Below are 23193 nucleotides of genomic sequence, written 5' to 3'. Positions count from 1 at the left end.
CAATTATACCGGTGGAGCGTGCCACTATTTTCATTCATGAAAAATGCCGGCGGTTCCGCTGTTGTGTTGCCTGTTGCGTTGGCTGTGTTTGTTTATCTCAGTCTAAACAATTTTTGTAATTAGTCATTGTTATCAGAGATTAGCGGGGCTAACGGTTAGCTACCTGTTTAACTTTAATAACTCAGTGAATCAATAAACGGTCCGTGAAAAAATATTTTCTCCAGCGGATATCTGAGTTACAACATGACTGAGCTAACAGTAGTAGTTTCATGTCGTGTCCGACAACTGGAGGGTTTTAACAGCTGACGTCCTGCTGCTACCACCGTTAGCTTTGCTGCCGCCGTTAGCTTTGCTGCCGCCGTTAGCTGTCCCTGTCAGCTGCAGCCACTGACGCGACACCGTGATTCCCCCAATAAATACCACACATAGCGACACAAAACACAAACAGAGAGAAATAGTAATGTTTCTTCAAGCATTTCAGATTTGTCTAAACGGCGATCGAGCGTGACAACGGGTAATTTCATTTTCCACTTCGTTTTAAGCCCGCATCGGACCTCACTACATTTTGAGGGCTGATTTTAAGGGCAAAATCGCACTTCCCCTTCCTCCCTAGAGTAATGGGACACCCTACCCCTACACGTGAACGCGCAAAATGTAGGGTTAGGGCAAATATTTAGGGTTAGGGGGAGAATTGGGACAGGGCCTAAGTGTTGTCATATCACACACAGATTTCCATGCATGCAAAATCACTTCATCTGTAAACTGAAAGGCAAAACTATAAAGGAGGATCATTGTGCTTCCCTGTGTGACATGAACCAAAGCTGACAGACAGATCACCACCCGGTATAAAACTCCACTTTACTATGCACAGCGAGCTGCTGAAGAATTTCATACTCGTGAGTTCCAGGATGTACTCCAGTTTTTAACTTTAGGTCTCGTAATTTTTCCCAGTAATGACTCCAGTTTCCGTCTTTGTCTGCTCCAAAACCAAACACACTGACCTAGAAAAACAAGAATAAACATATGATACAAGTATCAAACTACACAAACATGGCTGGCCAGTTTGGTGTGGATGCAGATGAATCATTCCACAAGTCTTGTTTTTTTTATGCTGTTGTTAGGGAAGTAATGGTTCTTGGAAAAAATATCTGTCCAGTTTGGTTCACTTGTCTGGCTTCTGGGAACATGTGTATTGTTCAGTTGGGGTGTAGGCTACTCAGAGAAGCCTTGCACCAGTAACCAGAGAAGTATTTCCTTTTGGATCAGAGGCAGAGGGTTGAGTGTCGGGTACAGCAACCAGGTCAGTGGAGGAAAAGACAGAGGATGCTCAGTTAGAGGAGGCTTCAACAGCAACTGGTGGAGGGGGTTGTGCCAACTGTAGTTGTTATTTATACAACAAGTAGTTCCGACCAAGCAATCTGATTGGTCAATAAGACATTTAGAACGTGCTCAAATCAGCATTACAGCACGGTTGACTCATCACTGAAAATATTACTTCGCCATGTCATGTTGTTTACACATCTCCATGGCAACATGGACTTTTCCCCTTTTATTTTCAGAAACGTCATTTATTACTCGTGAAAATAAATCTCAAACTACACTGACCTCCTGTAGGTTGTTCCTGACAGCTGCCACAGTCATATTTATAGAACAATTATGTTATTTTATTTTTTGTTAATATATTGTAAACTTCCCCGTTACAGCCGAGAGGATTGTCTCCCTCCCATGTGTGTAACGTTACAAAGTCGGAGAGACACGAGTTGTGATCGCGGTGAATATGTTTTTTAAAATATGGCCTGGAGCTGAATATTTCATTGGATAAAACGGAGGTGATTACCTGTATGTTTCTCTCTCTCCCTCTCTCTCGCTTGCGCCTTTTGGGCTTTTAAATAATCTGGAGTAATCGTTTGGCTTTCTCTATCAACTGTGTCGGCGACACGGCGCTATAACTTCATTTACATGCAGAGTTTGCGGTTGTAGAAGCTACATCTGTGAAAGGAAAAAAACGGCATCTTTGTTATAACTTGGGCGAGTTTGTGCAGTGTTGATTTAGTTCAGGAAAGTCCGAGACCGCGTTAAAACATGAACGTCAGCTCAGAGTTCACTCATCTGGGACTAGAAAATCATTTCTGTTGCTAGGTCGTTACTAAGGTTCGGACTATTTGCTGTAGAGGTGAACTAGGTTCCATTACACATAGGAGTCTACTGACGTGACTGATTGTGTTTCAGTTATTAGTCAGACCCCATTTATTTCCATGGAAACGGGAAGCACACTCGCTAAAAACTTTAAATTTTGAGAGCAAAACGTCCATCAACATGAATATTTATTTAATTATACGCTTTATTTTGTTGGTAATTGTTGTATAATCGCAATATTACCCTCGAGGGTGTGCTTAAACGTAATTTGAGCACTTCGGTGATGCTTGCGGACCTCGGCGCAAGCGCCTCGGTCCTGACCGCATCACCGTCGTGCTCAAATGACGTTAATATATATATATATAATATTAATATTGCTTAAATAACAAACCTTCTCTGTTCCAGAGAAATTAATAATCAAATGAGTTGCGTGGGGACGTATTTACACACCTCAAAATAACTTTGAGTTGGATTCCATTTTTGTCAGACTTTGGGCAGAGTTATCTTAAATGCAAATACCTGTCAGTCTCGTGGAATGTGGAATCATCCCTCAGACAGTAGTGCTCTTTGATATAAAAGTAAGGTCTGATTCATGCAGTGTTTATAGGCAAGAGAAGAAGCTGGGATCATAGCTGGGTTTCAGTCACGTGGTTATGATGACACACGGGGGGCGAGGCGATGTCAGATGGAGGGCAGGAATGATGGAAAGCGAGTACTCCGAAGCTTTGGTCGAGCCTGCACGTAGCAGGTATCACCAAAAATTAGAAAAATATATCGGATTGCGATCCATACAACCTTAAGTCAGGAGAAAGGAAGCAGTGAAACACACCCTCCAACTGCAGTCGTGATGTTCTGTGTGACGTCATGTGCAAACCACCTATTCACCTTATGTAGCCCCGCCCACTTTGCCACTTCCGGTTTGGCCGCGATTGTGTTACGACTTCCGGTCAAATGCGGAAGTAAAAACTGATGTAAACAATCGACTGAATTTGCAGTATATTGCGGGACAATTACAATACAGACAATCAAATCAACATGGACAACACTTGAGGGGTGTACTTCGAAGCGAGTTTAGTGGGTTATATTTTATAATTATATATTTTTTATTGAGTCTAAAGCCAGGCTTTCCTGTACTCTCTCTTTCAACCCAGCTAGATCGCCATGGAAACTTATGGTAACAGATGTTTAGCTCATATATTCAGAGTTTAATCCTAAAATCGGCTATAAAAGCGCCGCTGTTTCACAATTTAACTCATTTACAGCGTGACTTTTACTTTGAAATCCAAGTGGAGCTGGCAGAACCAGCACGGAGGGAGAGATCGCGCTGATCCGCTGCTGTTTACCAACTGTTGAGCTCATTTATATATAGGCTATTATATTACTTGGATATAAGCTGCAGCATGGACGTCGGAACTATTTACTGAGAGAGGGAGGGGGGGGGGGTTTGTTGTGAGGGTCGACTGTCACCTGGAGCAAACTGACAACTATATGATCAGAAACTCGTTCAACTCTGGACTGTCTGTGAAGACTGACGGGAAGCTGGCCTCATCCTCTGCTTCAGAGAGAGCCTTGCACTATCGGACCTGGGTCTCTGCTCCGTGTCCAGAGCCTGGTCAGGCCGGGACACGCTGTTCACGCTGTGAACCTGCTCGCTAATGTGTAAAAGAAATAAAAAGAGGGATTTAGAAATAAAACCCTCCCTCAACTACTGTAACTTAAATGTGGCCATGAATAAACTTGTTTCGCCTACAGCAGTATTGCCCAAATGCAAATATTGAATACATCTCTATTTTCACAGTAAAAATGTCTTTGTCACCTAAACTACCCCCCGCCCCCTCCAAAAAAGAGAAAAGAAAAGAGAAACACTGTAGCATATTTTCATACGCACACCCAGCCTGAATTGCGATCAGTAAAATATATAAAAGTAGGCTATACAACACAATTTAAACATGAAAGTTGTTCCTCTAGTTTATTTTGTTTAAATGGATAAAGCTTCATAATTAAAAGTAGCGCAATGTCCAGCTGTCAGAAATTAAAAGCAGCCTCTTATGTGCATTAACAATGTTGCTTCGGGCTGTGATAGCGTTTTTTTCGCTCCTACTCTCCAAACAAGCTGCTCACCTTGGCTGAAATCAGCGGGGACACGGGGATTTATTTAATTATTTTTAACCAGACTCTAGAGTAGATGGAGGTGGGTGCAGGTCGTACAGAGCTCCACACACACTGGGACAGAAGATGAGGTCGATGCTCAACTGCTATAAAAACTCACACGTTTTCTTCCAGTGATTGTAGCTTCCTCTTTATAATGCTCGTCATTTTTTGCAATCGACAACGGGACAAAAAACCCGGATTTGCCAACAAGAAACATCTGAGAACGGACTCAAATAATCAAGCTACCGCTAATGTACTATACGACTTCCGGTCGTCGCCGGAAGTTCCAACACAATCTCACAGCGTTCCATTGACTCCATGGTTGCCCCGGAGAATAAGGTGAATACACTATCCCTGAAATAATCTGGATGACCATGTGTGGAGAAGTTGTCTTTCACTAGAGAGGCAGCCCAAAGCTACAAAACTGCCTGCCATGACAGCCACACTGACATTCCTACAGTAAGTGAGTCACCTAAAGGCGAGCTTACACTGTACGATTTTGCCACGATTTTGTCGTCCCAGACGAGTCGCAGCATAATTTGCATAATCGTAGAGGGATCGCGGGGTCGGGAGCATAATCAGGACGTATGGTTAGTGAGGCTCTGCGTCACGTCCCGACGTCCTGAAGACGAGGAAATTTTTCGTCGTGACGGACAATGTATGGGGTCCTCCCAGAGGAAAAATTTACTGCTCAAAGCTTGCTCTTCTGTAGCTCCGGAGACAAATTTGAGATTCTCATCTCAGCCTCATTTTAGTTTCTATTTTGACTCAAATGTTTCTCATATGTTTCTCCTAAAATTCACTAGGAGCAATAGGTGAGACAGAGTAATTAGAGGGAGTCATACTTGAGACTTAAGGGAGATACCTTGCTAATCTCAAGTCAGTGTTTTTAATGGCTCCTTTATTTCTCCTTGGAGAAGAAAATGAGCAATACTGGAGCTACAATGGAGCAATACTGGAGCTACAATGGAGCAATACTGGAGCTACAATGGAGCAATATGGCGCACACGCACACACACCTTACAAATACTGCAGCAACTAAACATTCTGAAGCACATACACATATACATATACATATATATATATATACCCACCAACGGCCAGGCTTTATAATTCTATAGCAAATGAGCTGACAGACAAATTGATTTCCCTTTTGCAATGAGTAATCTTTATTCAAAGTATAGTATTGTGAGTATTTCAAGTAGCTGTAACAACATTAATACAGGCAGCATTTGTATACAGGGGCTTTTTTTGAACATGGTTGTTTCAACAAATGTCTATCAGTATGCCACATCCCATACTTTACAGTGTTGTGGCCCTGATGCTGTGTTTCAAGTAGCTGTAATAATGACATAACTTTCCAGTGCACATTGCACAACATTTTACAACTTTAAAGGGATAGTTCACCCAAAATTGAAATTGTGCACTGTAAAGTTATGTTATTATTACAGCTACTTGAAACACAGCATCAGGGCCACAACACTGTAAAGTATTGGATGTGGCATACTGATAGACATTTGTTGAAACAACCATGTTCAAAAAAAGCCCCTGTATACAAATGCTGCATGAGGGCCTTAAAGATTGAAATTTCAGAGTCCTCCGTGGCTTTTCTGAGTTACAGGGGGTCTCAGAATAGCAGTGCATGTCCATATGACGGTTGCAAATGGATACCAACTGTCTTCGTAACAAAAAGACAAATCAAAAAACACCCAAATACCTCCATGCTGCTCGTATGTAATGTCCGTCTTATATTGAAGCCCCGAAATGCGAAATTGTCCCGAAAAAAATTAAATAAGTCTATATTTCAAGCTCGTTTTGTAGCGGAAGCTTCTCGAAGCTCCTCTTCCCTGGAAAGAGGACAGACCCTGATTTGTCCAAATTTGACAAACAGGGAAGAGGAGCTTCGAGACGCTTCCGCTACAAAACGAGCTTGAAATATAGACTTATTTAATACTTTTTGGGACAGTTTCGCATTTTGGGGCTTCAATACAAGACGGACATTACATACGAGCAGCATGGAGGTATTTGGATGTTCTTTGGTGTGTCTTTTTGTTACGAAGACAGTTGGTATCCCTTTTTCAACTGTTATATGGACATGCACTGCTACGCCGAGACCCCCTGTAACTCAGAGAAGCCACGGAGGACTCTGAAACTTCTCCCAGCCCTTAGTCCACATGAGGGTGAGTAGATAATGAGTGAATTTTCAATCTTGGGTGAACTATCACTTTAAGGCCCTCATGCAGCATTTGTATACAGGGGCTTTTTTTGAACATGGTTGTTTCAACAAATGTCTATCAGTATGCCACATCCAATACTTTACAGTGTTGTGGCCCTGATGCTGTGTTTCAAGTAGCTGTAATAATGACATAACTTTACAGTGCACATTGAACAACATTTAAAAGGGCCTTTTTTTTTAACATGGATATTTCAACAATGTCTATCAGTATGCCACATCCCATACTTTACAGTGTTGTGGCCCTGATGCTGTGTTTCAAGTAGCTGTAATAATGACATAACTTTACAGTGCACATTGCACAACATTGCACAGCATTTAAAACATTTAAAAGGGCCTTTTTTTGAACATGGACATTTCAACGAAGGTTGCAATGCTTTACAGTGCTGTGGCCCTGATGCGGCATTTGTTTATGAAGGCTTTTTTGACCTTACTTTTCCCCACCGGTGTCCATCCATCCAGGGTACTACAGCGCATGATGTAAGCTGCAAGAAGAAAAAAAACAGAGAAAAGAAAGCACAAATTACAAATGGCATAATGTAACAGCAGTTACAATGACAGTATTGAGAGTTTTTTTTAATCCAGATGTCACATAATTCACATTGAAATATCTCTATGGTTCACACGAGGAAATTCAGCAAAACTGTGAGGTCACTGAAACAATCAAAACATTAAATGTAGCTATGTGATACATGGGGTTCCAACACTTCAGAAATTATGCCAAATTTGGCCAGATATTGTGATGAATGTGAGAAGGGTCAGAAAAAAGAGGGGAAACCAAACTAGAAATTAAAAGTAGAATTACAACAAATTCATTTTTGAAAATAATTTGTGCTTCTTTATGTTATGTATTTTTACTGATGGATTTCCACAACCTTTCCATATTTCCATAAATTGTTAACAATGAGCAATGTACTTACTTAGAATCCCATTGACTTTGAACTTATCCAGGACTGTCTTCCCATCTGGCACCTTCCCGTGCTTCCCAAAGGCCACAGCATTTCAGCACTCCTCTGCAGTAAAAAACTCAAAAATACAAAAAGTCCTGAAAATGAACAGAGTAAATATAGGAGATTTTGAGTAAACCAGTACAGGCTAAAAATCAATCTTAAACATGCTACTATATCTTATTGGTCTCAATTCTAATCCTCTTAGACTTAGAAGTGATACAAATTAATCTCTTCACATTAGCCTTCAACTAGCATTAACTTTATTCTTTTTGCATTTGCTTCACACTTCTTCACTCATGCGACACTTTACAATAACAATGTATTTGATTTGAATCATGCACTCTGTATTCTATCTTTTCACTTTGTTTTTATTCTATTTAATTATTTAATGATTACTGTATGCATTTTATTATCAACGAGATCAACAAGATTCCCGCGAGTCTATGCATGCGTTTATTATTACTAATTTCTCCAAGATGTCCGCCTCCTCCAGGTAAACAAACACCTGGTTGCATGTTTGTATAACTATTTGCTGTTGTCTGTGGAATAAAAAGGGTGGTGTGTGAGTTGCAAATAGCTAAACGGCGGTAGAACGCACTACCTCCATTTTCTGCTGCTGCTAGGAGGTGGGGACAGAGAGATCTGCTAGATAACAGGAGACATTGAGAGAAAAATCTGCACATTCATTATTCTAGAGGTAAAATATTTGGAAAATATGGCCTATGGTTGTTTTTGCCTGGAATTGTCCTTTAAGCTTTATTGTCTTTCATGCAGACACTGTGATATATGCAACTGCACCCTCTCATTCATTCGTGGTCTCGTACTGCCATCTAGTGGTGCAAATAAATCGCTACGCGACATGACAGCGGGTGATAACGGAAACACCTTTCCTCAGGCAGACACGCCTGTAAGTCCACCAACATAAATTGTAGATAAAAGCCAGATAGCAGCTGCTAAAACCTTAGTCACGGTGCAGCAAGAAGTAACTACCATCAAGCTAGACGAAGAACCGACGTCAGGACACCGCTGCTCAGGTTAGGCTGTAACAACTTAAGATCGTACTATTTGTTTACATTGTGTTGTGTGTGTGTGTGTTATTTTAATAACCTAGCTTTCTTTGTACCAAAATCTAAATTTACAGGTGTGATTATCACACCCGTGCTGATATACAGTACAACAGCACTCCCTCTCGTGTGATATTGCTTAATTATACAATTATTGTTCAGCTTCCTAGTAGATTCCTTTCGCCTCCCAAGGACATAGCTTCAGGAAGGTGATGCCCTGAGGTTTTGTTTAACCCTATATGATTAATCAATAACTTGATAATACGATAATTTATGAATAGTGACCATAACTGGTCATGAATCATTACCCTCCATATACCCTACATTGTCAATACATTTTAAAGAATTAAATTCTATAATCTACAATAAAGCGGCAACGGAGTTTCTGTAGGTATCAACAATTAGAGACCTATTTGCACTTTCATGCCTATCCTGGAAAAAAGTTGCTACTTTTTCTGATGAGAATTTTATTTTATTTAAATAAAAAATGTTTAAATCAATTTCCCAGCCCCAAATGTAGTGATAATTTGACCAATAGAGTTGTAAAATTCTGTCACTAAAATGCATACAGTTTCAAGTGGGGGTTACTCTCACCTTTGACATTTCTTTTTAAAAAATCCTGTAAATCAATGTTTGCAGCTGAAGTTTTCCAATATATAGATAATAATAATCCAAGTGATAAGAGACCAGAGACTGTCAAAGATTTTGGTTTTTATAGTGTCCATAGTAAGTTAGAAATGACAATCATGCCAAAAATTAGCTAAGCCATGTAGTGAAATGAATTACCATCCGAGTCATCTTTGGGTGAGCCGGGGTCTGGTTCATAAAAACACATCTTCTTCGGTGGGTTTCGCGCTCTTTTGGGCATCTCTTTCTTGGTATTTCCTGCTGGGCCATCCATTCTGTTAAATACATAAAAATACAATATTTTAATTATTTAAAAAGGTGGTTCAATGTCTTATTTTAGTTACTAGTTTTATCATGTCATTATATCTCATAATTTGGTACAGCAACTTGTTGAAACATTTGGATACAGAGATGTGTTACTGTAACCATATCAGACAACTCAGGAACTGAAAAACATGGTCTTTAAGAGGATATATCCTCTTAAATTTCAACACATCAACAATTTTGTCCACAGCAAGCACTTTGAATATACATGAGGCTCCAATGCAAATATCTTAATTGCCAAAAATGCCATAGGCTACATCATGTTAAGATTTGATCACCAAATCAAACTTGCTGTCTTGTTTGCTAATTATATAATAAAATATGATTAACCACCCACAGAATTCTGAAGAATTAATTATGAACACATGAATACGTATATAAAATTATGTTTAAGTCATGAAACAATAAGCAGTATGATCTGCTCTGAGACGCTGGAGGTGTGTGCTGGAGATGCTGAACTCTGTCCAGCTGCCTGCAGAACTCCCTTTTAAACATCCACCATTACAACAAGCCTTGTTTAGAGCAGTCTTGATAAACAACATGGATAATACTGGAAAAAACAACATTCATTAGCCACTTCAATCTAATTTGGCACATATTTTGTAGGTAAATGTGGACTCCTTTCTAAATGACCAGCTAGCAGGCAATCCATCACAATCGTCGTCGTGTTAATTTGAAGATTTGTTCAGTTCAGTAGCCTATTATTTTACTCACTTCATTGTTTGTGAAAAAAAATCCCGAAGAGCATATTCTTTACATAAAGATATTACCACAATAAATTAACCAGTTAACGTTAGCTAACAGTTAATCATAATAAGTTCATGGGTGTGGTCCGGGCCTCACTAGCTAAGTTAGCTTCACTATTAGCCGCATGTGCCGACCAGTTTCTTCGAAAACCACCTCAACCAACATAAACTCTTGCCACCTAAATGTTTGCAAAGTTTTACCCAAATTACGCTTTACAAAGATATCGCTTACCTTCTTTTACGTCCCGTAACGGTTCCTTCTGCCTCCATCTCTCTTTTTTTTCCTTCTGCCTCCCGCACATGGCTCCCGCACTGGCGCACTCCAACCGTTAACGTAAGGCTTCACGTCAGTCAGACTTAGTGCCAATCAATGACCAATCATGATGCAGCAATTGTGACTGATGGCGCTCTCTCCCAATGAAATGTTGACGTTAGGGCTGCATCTACTGGGTTCAAAGTTCACATTGGACTTCATTGGACTTTGTTGAAATAGTAACTTTATTGCTCTCAAATTAACAATAAATGACTGTTGTTTTTATTTTACGTTTTATGTGGTTCATGAAAAAAACCTGAATGATGTGCATTGGAATACTTACAATTATTCATAGAAAATGTAATTAATATAAAAGCAGAAGGTCTTTGCAACCTACAATCATAAATGTTCAATCAATTCATTCTGAGTACAGTTAGAATATACATAATTAAAAAAAAAAAAAAATCATGTGGATTACAATAAAGTCAACATGATTAAAAACAACCAAAACATTGATCTCAGTCTGAGAAATCAATGAGTGCTTTTGGAGAGCTCTTCATTTGTTCTGTCTGAGCTTAGTATGAGATGGATAAACTGAAGCTAGAATGAGAATAGATTGAGTTTATAGAGAGAGCTCTCTGATTTCTCTGCATGATATCACAAAGAGACATAACATTTGAGAAACTCTGAGAATTATATTAGAGCTTGTTGAGATCTCTTCTGAAACTTAAAAGGAGACTAAATTGAGATTTAGTGCATCTTATTGCTCTGGAGAAAAAGATGAGACACAGGAGAAACAACCCTTAGTCTCAGTTTGCTGTCACACAGATCTCATAGTTGTCTAGGAGAAGTAAATGAAACATTTTTGAGATCTCTTTTTGAATTTTCTTTTCCTCTGGGCTACGTCACGATTCTGTACATACGACAAGTTTTTGCCATGACAGATTGTTTTAGCACAGAGTCAATGAGACCTTTATGAACCTGAATGTGATGCTGAACTTCCCATGGAGTTAGAACGGGCAGAGAGAGAGAGAGGAGGGACAGGGGAGTGACAAGCTGTTGACTTTGAGTTAGACCACAGCTGTAGAGAGACAGGGTGACGGGGTGATGATCAGTAATGCAGCGCAGTCCGTGATGGAAGATCAGCCGGACAAATGTACACACACTATCAGACAATCAGCAATTGAGAACAATTATTTTTTCTTGCCGTTACAGTATAAAATAGCGATCCTATACACCAGCCACATCCACTGTGCTCTGGCTCAGCTGACCGGTGTTCAGGTGGTATTTAGATCTATGTCGAACTCTTTTAAACCAAGTGCAGGCTAGAGAGAGAACTAGCGAGACTCCTCTGACAGCTGCAGGTGAGCTACACGTCAGCTGGCTGGAGAGCACAGCGCCGTTTTTTTTTTTCCCAGCAGCACCGTCCTTGGAGGTGATGCATGCTGTCTGTGTGTTTGTCAGTCTGATCTTCCACCATGGACTCTGCTATAGGAACCAACATCAGGAACCAATGTCAATTTGAGGTTTACAATCGAGCAATTATAGAGCAGCACAAATCGCATCGCAGGGTAATCGTGGTGGAGAGCAATCGTAGAACGACGTGCAATTAGATCAGTCTCAGACCCCGACTGATCTGAGACGTAGGACTGAAGAGGGAAGCTCGTGCAGTTTGAGATGTGAACAGACGAATAGTCGTGCAGTGTAAGCCCACCTTTATTTGCAGAAATGCATTGCAAGGTCACATTTATAACACCCTACCAACTTAACAGTGGGATGTATCACCACGGTTTTCGAAAATAGGCAACAACATGTGTTGCATCAACAAGTGATGACAAAGAAGTAAAAATCAAATTTAAAGTTTACCCTACCTTGTCACAAATGTGTAGGGCGAGAACCAAAGCCATGAAGCCAGTGGATGGATACTTGCCCTTATTCTTCAGCCATTTGTCATGCACAAACCTCATGAAAGCCGGACTGACAACCATCACCTGTTATAAATCAGAAGTAGCCTTTAAAGACTGGGTAAACCAAAAAATAAATATGTGTTTTGAGGTCATAATACCACAGTTGTTGTTGAGAGTAAGTTGTTGTTGAGAAATGAGTAGCATTCTCTGCTCTCTCTAGCGTGTCCACTAGTGATGCACGGATCTATGAAGTAATTTGACCCGCCTCAGCCCGGGGGGCAACCGCCATTCCGACATCCCACCAGTCCGACATGAGCCTCTAATTGTCTAAATGGCAACACTTAATTTTCTATCAAACGTCCCATCATTCCAACAATTCTTGCCTCCTATGGTCAGAATGACGGTATTGTTTGGTTTTTTTTAAACATCCTGTCTTTCAGATAATTTCTTTAATAGTGTATTTTTTCCACAAAAGATTTTGCATTGGTTGGGTTTAGGCAATGATGAAAGGAGTTGTTAAGTTTAGTAAAAAAAAAAGACCAGTTAGAGGCTAGACAGGCCAGAGAGAGTCCAGAAGTAGAGAATCCAGAGTCACCTGTTGAGTAACGCACATTTCCTTAAATTGAAAGCCTTGTCGGAATGGTGGGACGTTGGCATGTCTAAATAACGGTATGTCGGAGTGGTGGAATGTTGGAATGACAGCCTGTAACCCCCCAGCCTGCCCCGCACCACCGCATCTATTTTCACAACCTGCCCCGCCCCGCCGCTATTAAATGGGCCACACCAAGAACAAGATGCAAAACTAGAGGTGACAGAGCTTTTGCAGTGGCAGCACCCAGGCTCTGGAACAAGCTTCCTAGACACATAAAATCTGCTGAAGATGTTGTGCAATTCAAGTCTTTGCTCAAGACCTACTTTTTCTCACTGGCCTTCAGTGTGGGTTAATATGGGAAACTATATTTACTATGTATACTGTGGAACTGTCTATTTGTGCTTGCGTATGGATCCGAGTCTGAATGTGTTTGATATAATGTGTCTGATATGACTTGTACAGCAATTTGGTCAACAATGGTTGTTTTTAAACGTGCTATATAAATAAAATTGAACTGAACTGAACTGAACTGAACTGAACTGAACTGAACTGAACTGAACTGAACTGAACGTTAATCTTTTTTTCAATATGAAAAAACTGCTCTGAGTGACACTTGAAACTGGCACCAACAAATTTAAATCCTGAGCCAGTATAAAAATAGATGTGCATGTACGTAAACTATCAACAGTAAAGGAGTAGCCATAGCCAATATTCCGACATTAATACACATTAATACTTTATTTTAAGTCTGTCAAATTTTTATATAGTTTTTTTTAATGACCCGCACCGCAAATAAATTAAACATTTCATGCCCCGCACCGCCCCACCCCGCCCGCAGACCCGCGCATCACTAGTGTCCGCTATAGGCGTGGAAAGCACTCCATCGCATCCAATCCAGTCCAGTCCCTCTCAATTTCAAACTACTAAACGTACAGCCTAAAAATGGTTGCTTTGTCATAAAATAACGAGGAAAATTGACCTCAAACAATAAAAAACGACATCTCTGTCATGGCCTAAGGAGGTCTGTATCGCCTTCACTTGCACTAAGTAGCTTCGAGGTGGATGGTAGGAACCCCTCCACACAAAAAACTAAAGACAAACAAACAAAAGAGGGAGAGGAACAGGCAAATCTCACTGGATGCGGAACAGCAGCAGAGCCGAAACATTTCTATTCGTGTGTGCTTCCACCGGGTGTGGCTCCGCCAAACTCAACCAAAAATGAAAGTTCTTCAGTGTTGCTTTAAGAGGAACATTTATGATTTTGGTTTACCCGGTCTTTAAACTCATGTTTATGAACCATTGCATTTGTAGCCAGTAATGTAGTTTTAAAATAAAAATGATACTCACCAAGTCCTTGTTAGCTTTGATTTTGGATTTTACTGGCATGTATGACCTGGAAGAAATTAAATGAAATGTGAAAATTAAACTAAAGCACAGACGGCTCTTAAGTTGAAAGTTTTATGATGAAGCTCTATTTCACTATTTTAATTATTCATTTGCACTTAATGGATACAGTCAGAATATACGGCTATTTAGCAACTGGAGGAATTACAAGAGAAGAGATTCAAGAGACTGATGCTAAATCAATACGTATGTGTTCGCTCTGCTGTCAAATACAAAATAAAAGCTTTGAGTTAATTCCTGAATGGTGTCTTTATCAAAACAGTAAAAAGTTCTCTGAGAATGTATTATTTAGCTTCCATAGTTACAGTATCAGATGGGCCACCAACGTGTTTCCATGTGTGGGTCATGTATTGGTAACGGTTGAAACCACTGATCTCTACAATGAAATTACGAAAGGCCAACAGAGCCTTTTTGACCTTGTGCATGCTCCAACTTGCCCCATGGATGTTGGTCACTATGGAAACCTAAAGATTAAGTTGCCGGTTGCCGAAAACTAAAGCTTCCTTATGTCTTCAGCATGGAGAGAATTTATAGTTAAAGGCAAAAGATGTTAGAGTTAGGTAATGAAGGCCTCATGCACTGCACTGAATATCTGCATTGAATGTAAATTGTGTGCTGCATATAGTAAGCTGCTTCTTCACAGAGATTGTTCATCTACAGACAACAAATGTGGCTAACCAGAGAATATGTTTCCATGCACTGCTTGCAGTAGGTTAGTGATCAGATCTCTGCCTATGTGACCAACCTTATTTTGAAAACATATCTAGCTTAATATGCTTATTTTAATTGTGAAATTTCTTTCTTTCTTTATACCCCTCTCTATCTCTATCTACCTCATACTACCATTCCCATCTCTCTGTCTTTCTTTCTTTCTTTCTTTCTTTCTTTCTTTCTTTCTTTCTTTCTTTCTTTCTTTCTTTCTTTCTTTCTTTCTCTCTGTCTTTTTTCTTCTTTCTTTCTTTTTAACATTTTCTTCAGCTCATTCAGCATTTCTTCAGCAATGGCATTCAGCTGCTTTCAGCATTCACACGCATTTCCTGCTGGAAATGCTTCTTTTTCTAGTTTTAAATGTTACTAATGGGCAGCCAATTTGAATGTACTGTCATTTTGGCGCAATGGTGTGCCAGAAAAACACAATCAATCTCTCAATCTCAAATGGAGATAGGATCAGTAGGCCACAGGTCACTTCCTGCCCTGCTCAATAACCCACCAAATTCAAGATACCATCATACATAACCAATTCGATTATTCTCCACTCCTTAAAAATATGGAAACAAAGATTCAGTCGTTCCTCAAATTGCCCAGTCGATATGTGGACAGCCCAATCTGCTACAATCATGAAAGAAACTGCTGTACATAAGAACCCAAATACGTCAATATGAATCAATGCCAAAACGTATTAGACAGTATTTTGCAACAGGGTTTTAAAGAAACAGTTTCTTTTATGGTACTTTACAAGCCAACATAGCCTATCAGCATCCACTGGAAAACTGAGGTGTGACTGGAAGAAGGATTTGGGCACTACAATTACTGTGGAAGTCTGGATGTTGATTTTGGATAATATTCACCTCAGCTCTGTGAACGCCAGACATACTAGTACAATTTAAAATAGTCCATTTCAAAGTCCAGGCTCCATATCCCAATAGGCTACTTCCCCATTATGTGACAAATGTAAGCAGGAGACCGGCACACGAGCACATCATTTTTGGTTCTGCTCAAAACTAATTTATTTTTGGTCTCTGATTTTCAATTATATTTCAGATGCACTGAAGAAAAATATTATCCCTGACCCACTCATTTCAACTTCAACAGCGGCTTAGAGATCTGGGGAAAGTCCTTCAGCTGGATAGGCTTTGTTACAGCATGATTAACAAAAACAACCTATACCGGCTTAAAACATTGATGGTCAGGTGGTCGATCTCCTGCAGCAAAGCCCAGGACGGCTATCCATGTCTGGAGCCCTGAAAATGTGCCCTGTACGTGTCTTTTGGTCTATAGTGTGTTTTCCAGTTAACATTGTCATATACTGTAGTACTGCCTGGTGTTCTTGAATAACTGTCAAATGTCATGAAATTCTGGTAACGGTTTTGTTTTTACTGTTATTTATTTATTTATTTATTTCAAATTGAAATATTAATCATTCATCAATTTCCTTTTTCATTTATATTACCCTTTTCTTTTTTTCTTTCATATCTCTTTTGTTCTATCATTCTTATTATTGTTGTTTAGAACACGGCTCTCTTGAATACTCGATTCTGATTTGTCAATCACCAATATTGTCTCTCTCTCTGTATGTATGTACAGCTCACTCTACTTAGCTGATCACCTGAACCAAATCATATTTAATGAGGAAGAAAGATTATAAATAAAAAAAAACACTGCTGTGATCAAAAATTGGGATTATTCCAAAAATTTTGATTTCTAAACTTTCTTTGCATTATACAAGGTCTGAAAAGACCAGAATTTTTTTTGTTATATTGACCTATTGCCATTTCCTTCAAATAAATGCTCTAAATGACAATATTTTTATTTCCAATTTGTCAGTAGGTTATGAATGACACAAAAGTAAAACACATATGAATAGTAAAACCAGAGGAACTGATCATTTTGAAGTGGTCTCTTAATTTAAGATAGCCAGGAGGAAACTCTATAGGCACAAGAGGAGAAGCTGGACAGTCTGGGATTCTCCACTGTCCTGACCTGGGTGACCATGTGGGGAGATTTGTCTTTTTTTAGAGAGGCAGTCCAAAGCTGCAAACCTGCTTACCATGTCAGTCACACTGACATTCCTCCTCACCAAGGGACAGAAAAAGAAAAACACAATCGTAATCTGAGTCCACTACATCACTCAGCAGTATAGTAAAGCCAGACAAAGGCTAGTTTAGCTGGATATAAACAAAACATATGCCAGTTGATGAAGAGTTGGTTAATCTATAGCTACATACAGTTTACAGATAGACTATTGTTTCAATAATGAGCCACGGTATTCATAAGATAACTGTAATTATTATTCATTTATTTCCATTACTGAACATTGGCTTCTTTAGGCTGATAGGTACGGCTCTGAGAGTTTATAAAAGGTAAAATATGACTCACACTCCAGTGAAGCCTGTGGAGAGAGCTTTAATGAGCCATTCTAGGTCCAGTATCTTGAATGGAATCAACACCAGATGAGTGTTGTTGTCCAAGTCCACAGCGCTCTCTGGATACATCACATGGTGAGTGGTCCTGCTCCCAACATCTGCCTCATAGCCCTTGGTACGGCCTCCGTTCATTCTAAAAAGCACAGATGTTTTCACATGCACCAGTCATTGTCAGAAATACTAATAATGATGAAAAAGCTAGTTGCTTGAATTTTAGTTTTGGACACAGGAAGAAATTTGCATTGTGTGTTTCAGTGTATCTATGCATGAAGAATAATTAAAACTAGGGCTGGGACTCGATTAAAAAAATTAATCGAATTAATCAGAGGCTTTGTAATTAATTAATCGCAATTAATCGCATTTTAATGGCATATAAATATTTGACCTGAGAACAGTGAGAAGCATTTTTTTTCCACATGGATTTTAGTATACCATTGAATGACTGAATACATAAGCTTAAGCATTCAAGGTGGTACTTAACCAAGACCAACAGACTAGGGATGCAAATTATCCATTAATTCATTAATCGATATTTGATACATACAGATTAAATGGTCTTTCCTTCCAATACACTATGATGATTACTGTAGTATTTAACTAGGCTACTTAAATCACAGTAGCATAAACTGATTTGTTGAACTCAGCCTGATGTAAACATTAATAAAACTCAGTAACCAATCACACAGGCAGCTCCATGTTGTCCCTGTGTGATGTTCAGGGACAGGTCAGGACAGTCTGAAGACAGACAGCTCTGAGGGTGAAGTCCTATCATAATGAGATGAGCTGCACCTGTGACAGTGACAGGTCATAGATATAGCGCTGCAGCTGAGCAATTAGCGCTATATAGCACATTTAGCGTGCGCCCGTGTCTGTGTATCTATGTGCAGGCAGAGATCAGAGATGGTGTTTTAAATAACCATGCTAGCGTTTCATCAGCTCTCATCTCTGCCAGTCAGCCTCTCAAACTGCCGCCTCTCTCGCGTGCGGGCGCACCGCACGTAGACACACGTGAGAAAAAAAAAAAAAAAAAAAAAAAATTCAATAAGTGCGATTAAAATGCGTTAATTTGTGTAGTTAATTAATCGTAATTAATGCGTTAAAGTCCCGGCCCTAATTAAAACGTCCAGCTAAAAATGTACCTTATTATGATATCATGGTAATCTATCAGAGGTCCATAATGGGATCTCTTCAGATTAGCAGAGTTGCCCACCACAGCACAAGTCCTGCAGCGGTCAGGGCTGCCTTCTACAACATCTGGAGTGGGTGGGAACATCTGAAACAGCTTATCTACTGTTGCACTGTAGAAATCGAAGTTGCGCTTCTCAGCCTGTAAAGCCTGACACAGAACATCATCAAATGTCGGGTTAGATTACATAGATTACATATAAATAAATTCAGCAACCCTGTACTGCACAATGTTTCAACTTTTTAATATTGTAATAATAACAATAATGTGCATATACAGTACCTTTTGTACTGTATTGTAACACCATCCTGCCTAGAGGACTCCAGATGGAAATTAGCCCACGGGCTACAATCTGGCACATTTACAGGTAGGCGGTACATGTTTTATTAATGTGCATTGTCCTGACTTCTAAATAAATAAATTTAAAAAATATATATATATAAACTAGTCTATTGCCTTCTGTAATATATATATATATATATATTATCCTCCTTCTTTGCCACTCTTTGCCACTTGCGCCGGTTGGAGGGATGGAGATGGAAAAGAGGAAGTACTTGTGGTTAGTAGCCAACTTACTTTCCACCAATTGAAAACAGCCTCGGGGAGACTGTACTTTCGGGACAAAAATGGCTCAACAGATTTATTGAAATGCTGCATGAACCACATGTCATCCTCTGACAAACATGTCCCACAGGCACAGGGGCTTGTGTCCAGAAGCTGGGAGAAGATCTCTGTGACATGTTCCCTATAAACCACACAGACGCTGACACAGAGCAGGAACACCGACACCTTCAGTCTGGATATCATCTCGCCTGTTTGTTGCTTTTGACTGGGAATTGTTTTGCATCTGTAGGCAAAGTGAAATACAAAATGAGCCTACGTTCACATGTCAGGAGCAGACGGCCATTATAACCACACCATACAAATAACCTTTATACATCTATGGTCAGTGAAAGCAGTTGAGTTGGGTGGTGTAGATGAAATCTACATGAAATAATATAAAAATAAAAAATACATGAGATAATGTTCAAAATACAATTGCACCCATATGAACTGATCAGCACAGAATGCACTGTGTCGTTGACAAGGAATGATAATATTATATAATATTGCTATTATTATTAGGGCCACGGGCGAATTACTGTTATTGTGTGGATTTTTTCTTATTATTATTCTCCATCCTCTTCCGGATTATTTTCGATTCGCTACTAGTCCAAAACGTGCGTCTTGATCGGGGTCGGTATGCTATTACTTTTCTCAACAGTTTACGAAAAACTGTCAATGGGACGGGCGAAAAAAAAAAGAGCGAAAAAGACCAATCATTGGAGTTTAACAAACGTCTACTGCTCAGGCATACTTTCACCTAGAGACTCCATTTAAACTTTAAACAGTAGACACAAGTCTTGTGTATTGGTGTCTTACTCCACGTTTTGATAGGTCATATAGTTTTTGATCAATCCCTGTTCAATGACCATGATCATTTTTGGAGAAATTACGTAAGGGATAATGTATAGTTCGGAGGTTGTTATGGAGAAATAAACCCCGACAGGTTGTATGTTCCATACAACATGAAGGGGTTTATTTCTCCATAACAACCGACCAACTATACATTATCCCGCTTAGAACACGGCCTACAACTAAATCATTCAATAATGTAACACAAAATAATGATAAAAAGAGATTTTATTCATGTAAAATTAGACCGTTGCTCGGGACGCCGCTCTGACCCGCGCAGCACAGAAAAGAGAAAGTATGCAGGATATTTACTTTATGTTTCATTTTTACCGTCATTAAATAGCTTCGGACTAATAGTGATGTTAGATAAACGACTTGTAACCAAGGGAGCAGTTGTCGGTCTGAGAAGTGAAGCTCACTTCCGCGTTCAAAAAACTGCAATCCCCTCGGATTCCTGTGGGGGCTGGTGTCAGAAGGGAGCATTCCCCATAGACCCCCATGTTAAAATCGCCGACTTTGCATCCTCAGTAAACATGTTAAAAGCCTGGTGTCAGAACGTTTTTTCGTCTCAATCGATAGTTTCTACCCCCGCACACACTCTGAGGGGGGTGAATTTTTTTTTTACTCTGCCGTTTTACTGTTAACTCTTTCACTGCCAAAGACGAGTTATCTCGTCTTAGCGAATCCAAGCGTAGTCTGCCAAAGACGAGATAACTCGTCTTAGCGTTTTTTTAATGGCAACGCCATGCTGAATGTCTTGCCCTACTCCTCTGTGAAGATCAGACTTGTATCATCAAAATAAAGTGCAGAAAAACACATTTGGATTGAGAGATGTAAAAAATATAGCGTATCCCCCCCCCCCTCACGGAGCGGTGCGGGTGTCTGACTGCAGCGGCGCCGCTCCGTGACACTCTGGCCGCCGGTGAGAGCTTAGGGGGCGGCGGCGGGGCTCATGGCGGCTCGGCAGCTCGTCGAAGCTCTGTGCAGCTCCGTGATACAAAGCACAAACGTTAGTAACAACAACCCCGTCGATCGCTCGTCGTTAGTCGTCAAGAGCGTTTGGAAAGTCGCCAGATTTTGCGAGAAATCACTCGGATAGCAGCTTGAAAATCCCGCGATCTACAGTAGTGTGGATGAGGAACGGACGGCGCCGGCGAACGTGACGTGAGGTAAACGTGGTGGGAGTGTCTGTACTCTGTTGTGAGCGCACATGTCTGTGGCTGTGAGTTCAGGGGGCGTCAGCCAGAGCTGTCGGCTGTGTGTGTGTAGATGTGTGTGAGACAGAGAGAGTGAGTGACACCGCTGCCTGCTGACCAGAGGAAGCTGGATCTGATCTAAAGCGCCGTGTTTCGGCTACAAAAACCTGTCGAACTGATCCGCGCACACACACACAGACACACACGCACGCACACACACACACACACACACACACACACACACACACGTATGCACACACGTATGCACACGCACACGTCACGTACGCACACACACTAAAAAAAAGGAAAGAAAAAGTTGTAACTCAAAGAAAAGAAAGAAAAAAGGCTGCAGTAGTGTGTGTCAGTAGCTAAATATTTTGTCTTTTGTCATCAAAAGTCATTTGTCAGTGTTGATTTAGTTGTTGTTTACAAGAGAACAACTGTACAGATGTTGAGGCGTCACTAAAGCAAAATATAAAGGAGCCAATTGTACTGGTTCACCTGAAAATGACAGCCGACACAAAAACCTCTTTTTCTCAAGAATTTGGTGCCAAAATGGCATTTTGGGCTAAACTAACCTATATTCAACCGTCAATTTCACAAGACTGGAACAAGATAGAAACAAACAGTTTTTTTTGCTGGAAACTAGAGACCCTCTTCTTTCCTTTGATGGGTTGAATGTGTATGTAGTAACAGTACATAATATTATGGTGGGTCTACGGAAATCAGTCAAAAAGCTGGAAAATGCCTGGCAAGCTGGAGGAAGCTGCTGTGAGAATGGCTGGCAGTCAAAGAGTTAAAAGGTTAAGATTCTGGCCAATCAGGGCGCGGAAACGTTGAGTGACAGGTCCGAGCAGCTCCGTGGACAGCTGCTTCGAGGCCAGTGGGCGGGTTCTCGGCCGGCCAATCCAACATGGCGCTGTTCAGGCCGCCATATTTGAGTCACAAAAACGACTCCCCAAAACCAATGGGTGACGTCACGGACGCTACGTCCATTCTTTTTACAGTCTATGCTTGTAACCTGTTACAGGGAGAGTGGAGGCTCCTTGTTTCCACATCGTGGCTGAAAAGTAAACTTGCATCAGAACCTCTGACCGTGTCACAGCTCCTCTCCTCTCTGTAGCTCCGCGACACAAACGCACCCCATAATCTCTTGTTTATGACAGGTACGACTACACAAAATACATCGTAACGTGTATGGTAATCCATCGATCCTCTGATTGATTATCAAAGGCTTCAAATGCACGAACGGGAGGAGGCTCAGCAAAACAGCGGCCGTGACCTGACATGCAGAGTCGGCCGTTGCTATGGAGTCCCTAGCAACGGTCCGCTCAGCGGTGGTCTATCGAGAATTAGAACACGGCTCTCTTGAATACTCGATTCTGATTGGTCAATCACCAATATTCTGCGGTGTTTATTTCTCGATAGACCACCGCTGAGCGGACCGTTGCTAGGGACTCCATAGCAACGGCCGACTCTGCATGTCCGGTCACAGCCGCTGTTTTGCTGAGCCTCCTCCCGTTCGTGCATTTGAAGCCTTTGATAATCAATCAGTGGATCGATGGATTACCATACACGTTACGTGTATTTTGTGTAGTCGTATCTGTCATAAACAAGAGATTATGGGATGCGTTTGTGTCGCGGAGCTACAGAGAGGAGAGGAGCTGTGACACGGTCAGAGGTTCTGATGCAAGTTTACTTTTCAGCCACGATGTGGAAATAACTTAGGAGCCTCCACTCTCCCTGTAACAGGTTACAAGTCGTTTATCTAACATCACTATTAGTCCCAAGCTGTTTAATGACGGTAAAAATGAAACATAAAGTAA

At 40.5% G+C, this 23193-nt stretch overlaps 1 protein-coding gene and 1 pseudogene across 2 annotated transcripts in view; both read right to left on the bottom strand.

Annotated features, from left to right (window-relative positions):
* The window catches only part of LOC146978930 (lactose-binding lectin l-2 pseudogene), a 451990-nt pseudogene that overhangs the window by 138266 nt on the left and 290531 nt on the right, over positions 1 to 23193 (bottom strand). The window lies entirely within an intron of this gene.
* LOC146978939 (CMP-N-acetylneuraminate-beta-galactosamide-alpha-2,3-sialyltransferase 1-like) lies at positions 826 to 19560 on the bottom strand. The gene is made up of 6 exons (XM_085790410.1): positions 19293 to 19560; positions 18670 to 18866; positions 17484 to 17663; positions 14331 to 14376; positions 12356 to 12475; positions 826 to 1001 (listed from the first exon to the last, which is right to left on the bottom strand). The coding sequence occupies exons 1-6, from the start codon at positions 19521 to 19523 to the stop codon at positions 834 to 836; spliced, it is 942 nt and encodes a 313-aa protein (XP_085646536.1). The 5' UTR covers positions 19524 to 19560; the 3' UTR covers positions 826 to 833.

Source organism: Trachurus japonicus, chromosome 11 (assembly GCF_045865225.1).
Source record: "Trachurus japonicus isolate A0001 chromosome 11, Traja_1.0".
NCBI lineage: Eukaryota > Metazoa > Chordata > Actinopteri > Carangiformes > Carangidae > Trachurus > Trachurus japonicus.
Note: the sequence above shows the minus strand (reverse complement) of the source record. Positions and strands in the feature narration are given on the sequence as shown.

Coding starts and splice junctions, on each gene's coding strand:
- LOC146978939 (XM_085790410.1), bottom strand. CDS start 19,523: ATGATATCCAGACTGAAGGTGTCGGTGTTCCTGCTCTGTGTCAGCGTC. Junction 18,867..19,292: donor CTGTTTTCAATTGGTGGAAA/GTAAGTTGGCTA, acceptor GTTCTGTGTCAG/GCTTTACAGGCTGAGAAGCG. Junction 1,002..12,355: donor CCCTACACATTTGTGACAAG/GTAGGGTAAACT, acceptor TTGTTTTTCTAG/GTCAGTGTGTTTGGTTTTGG.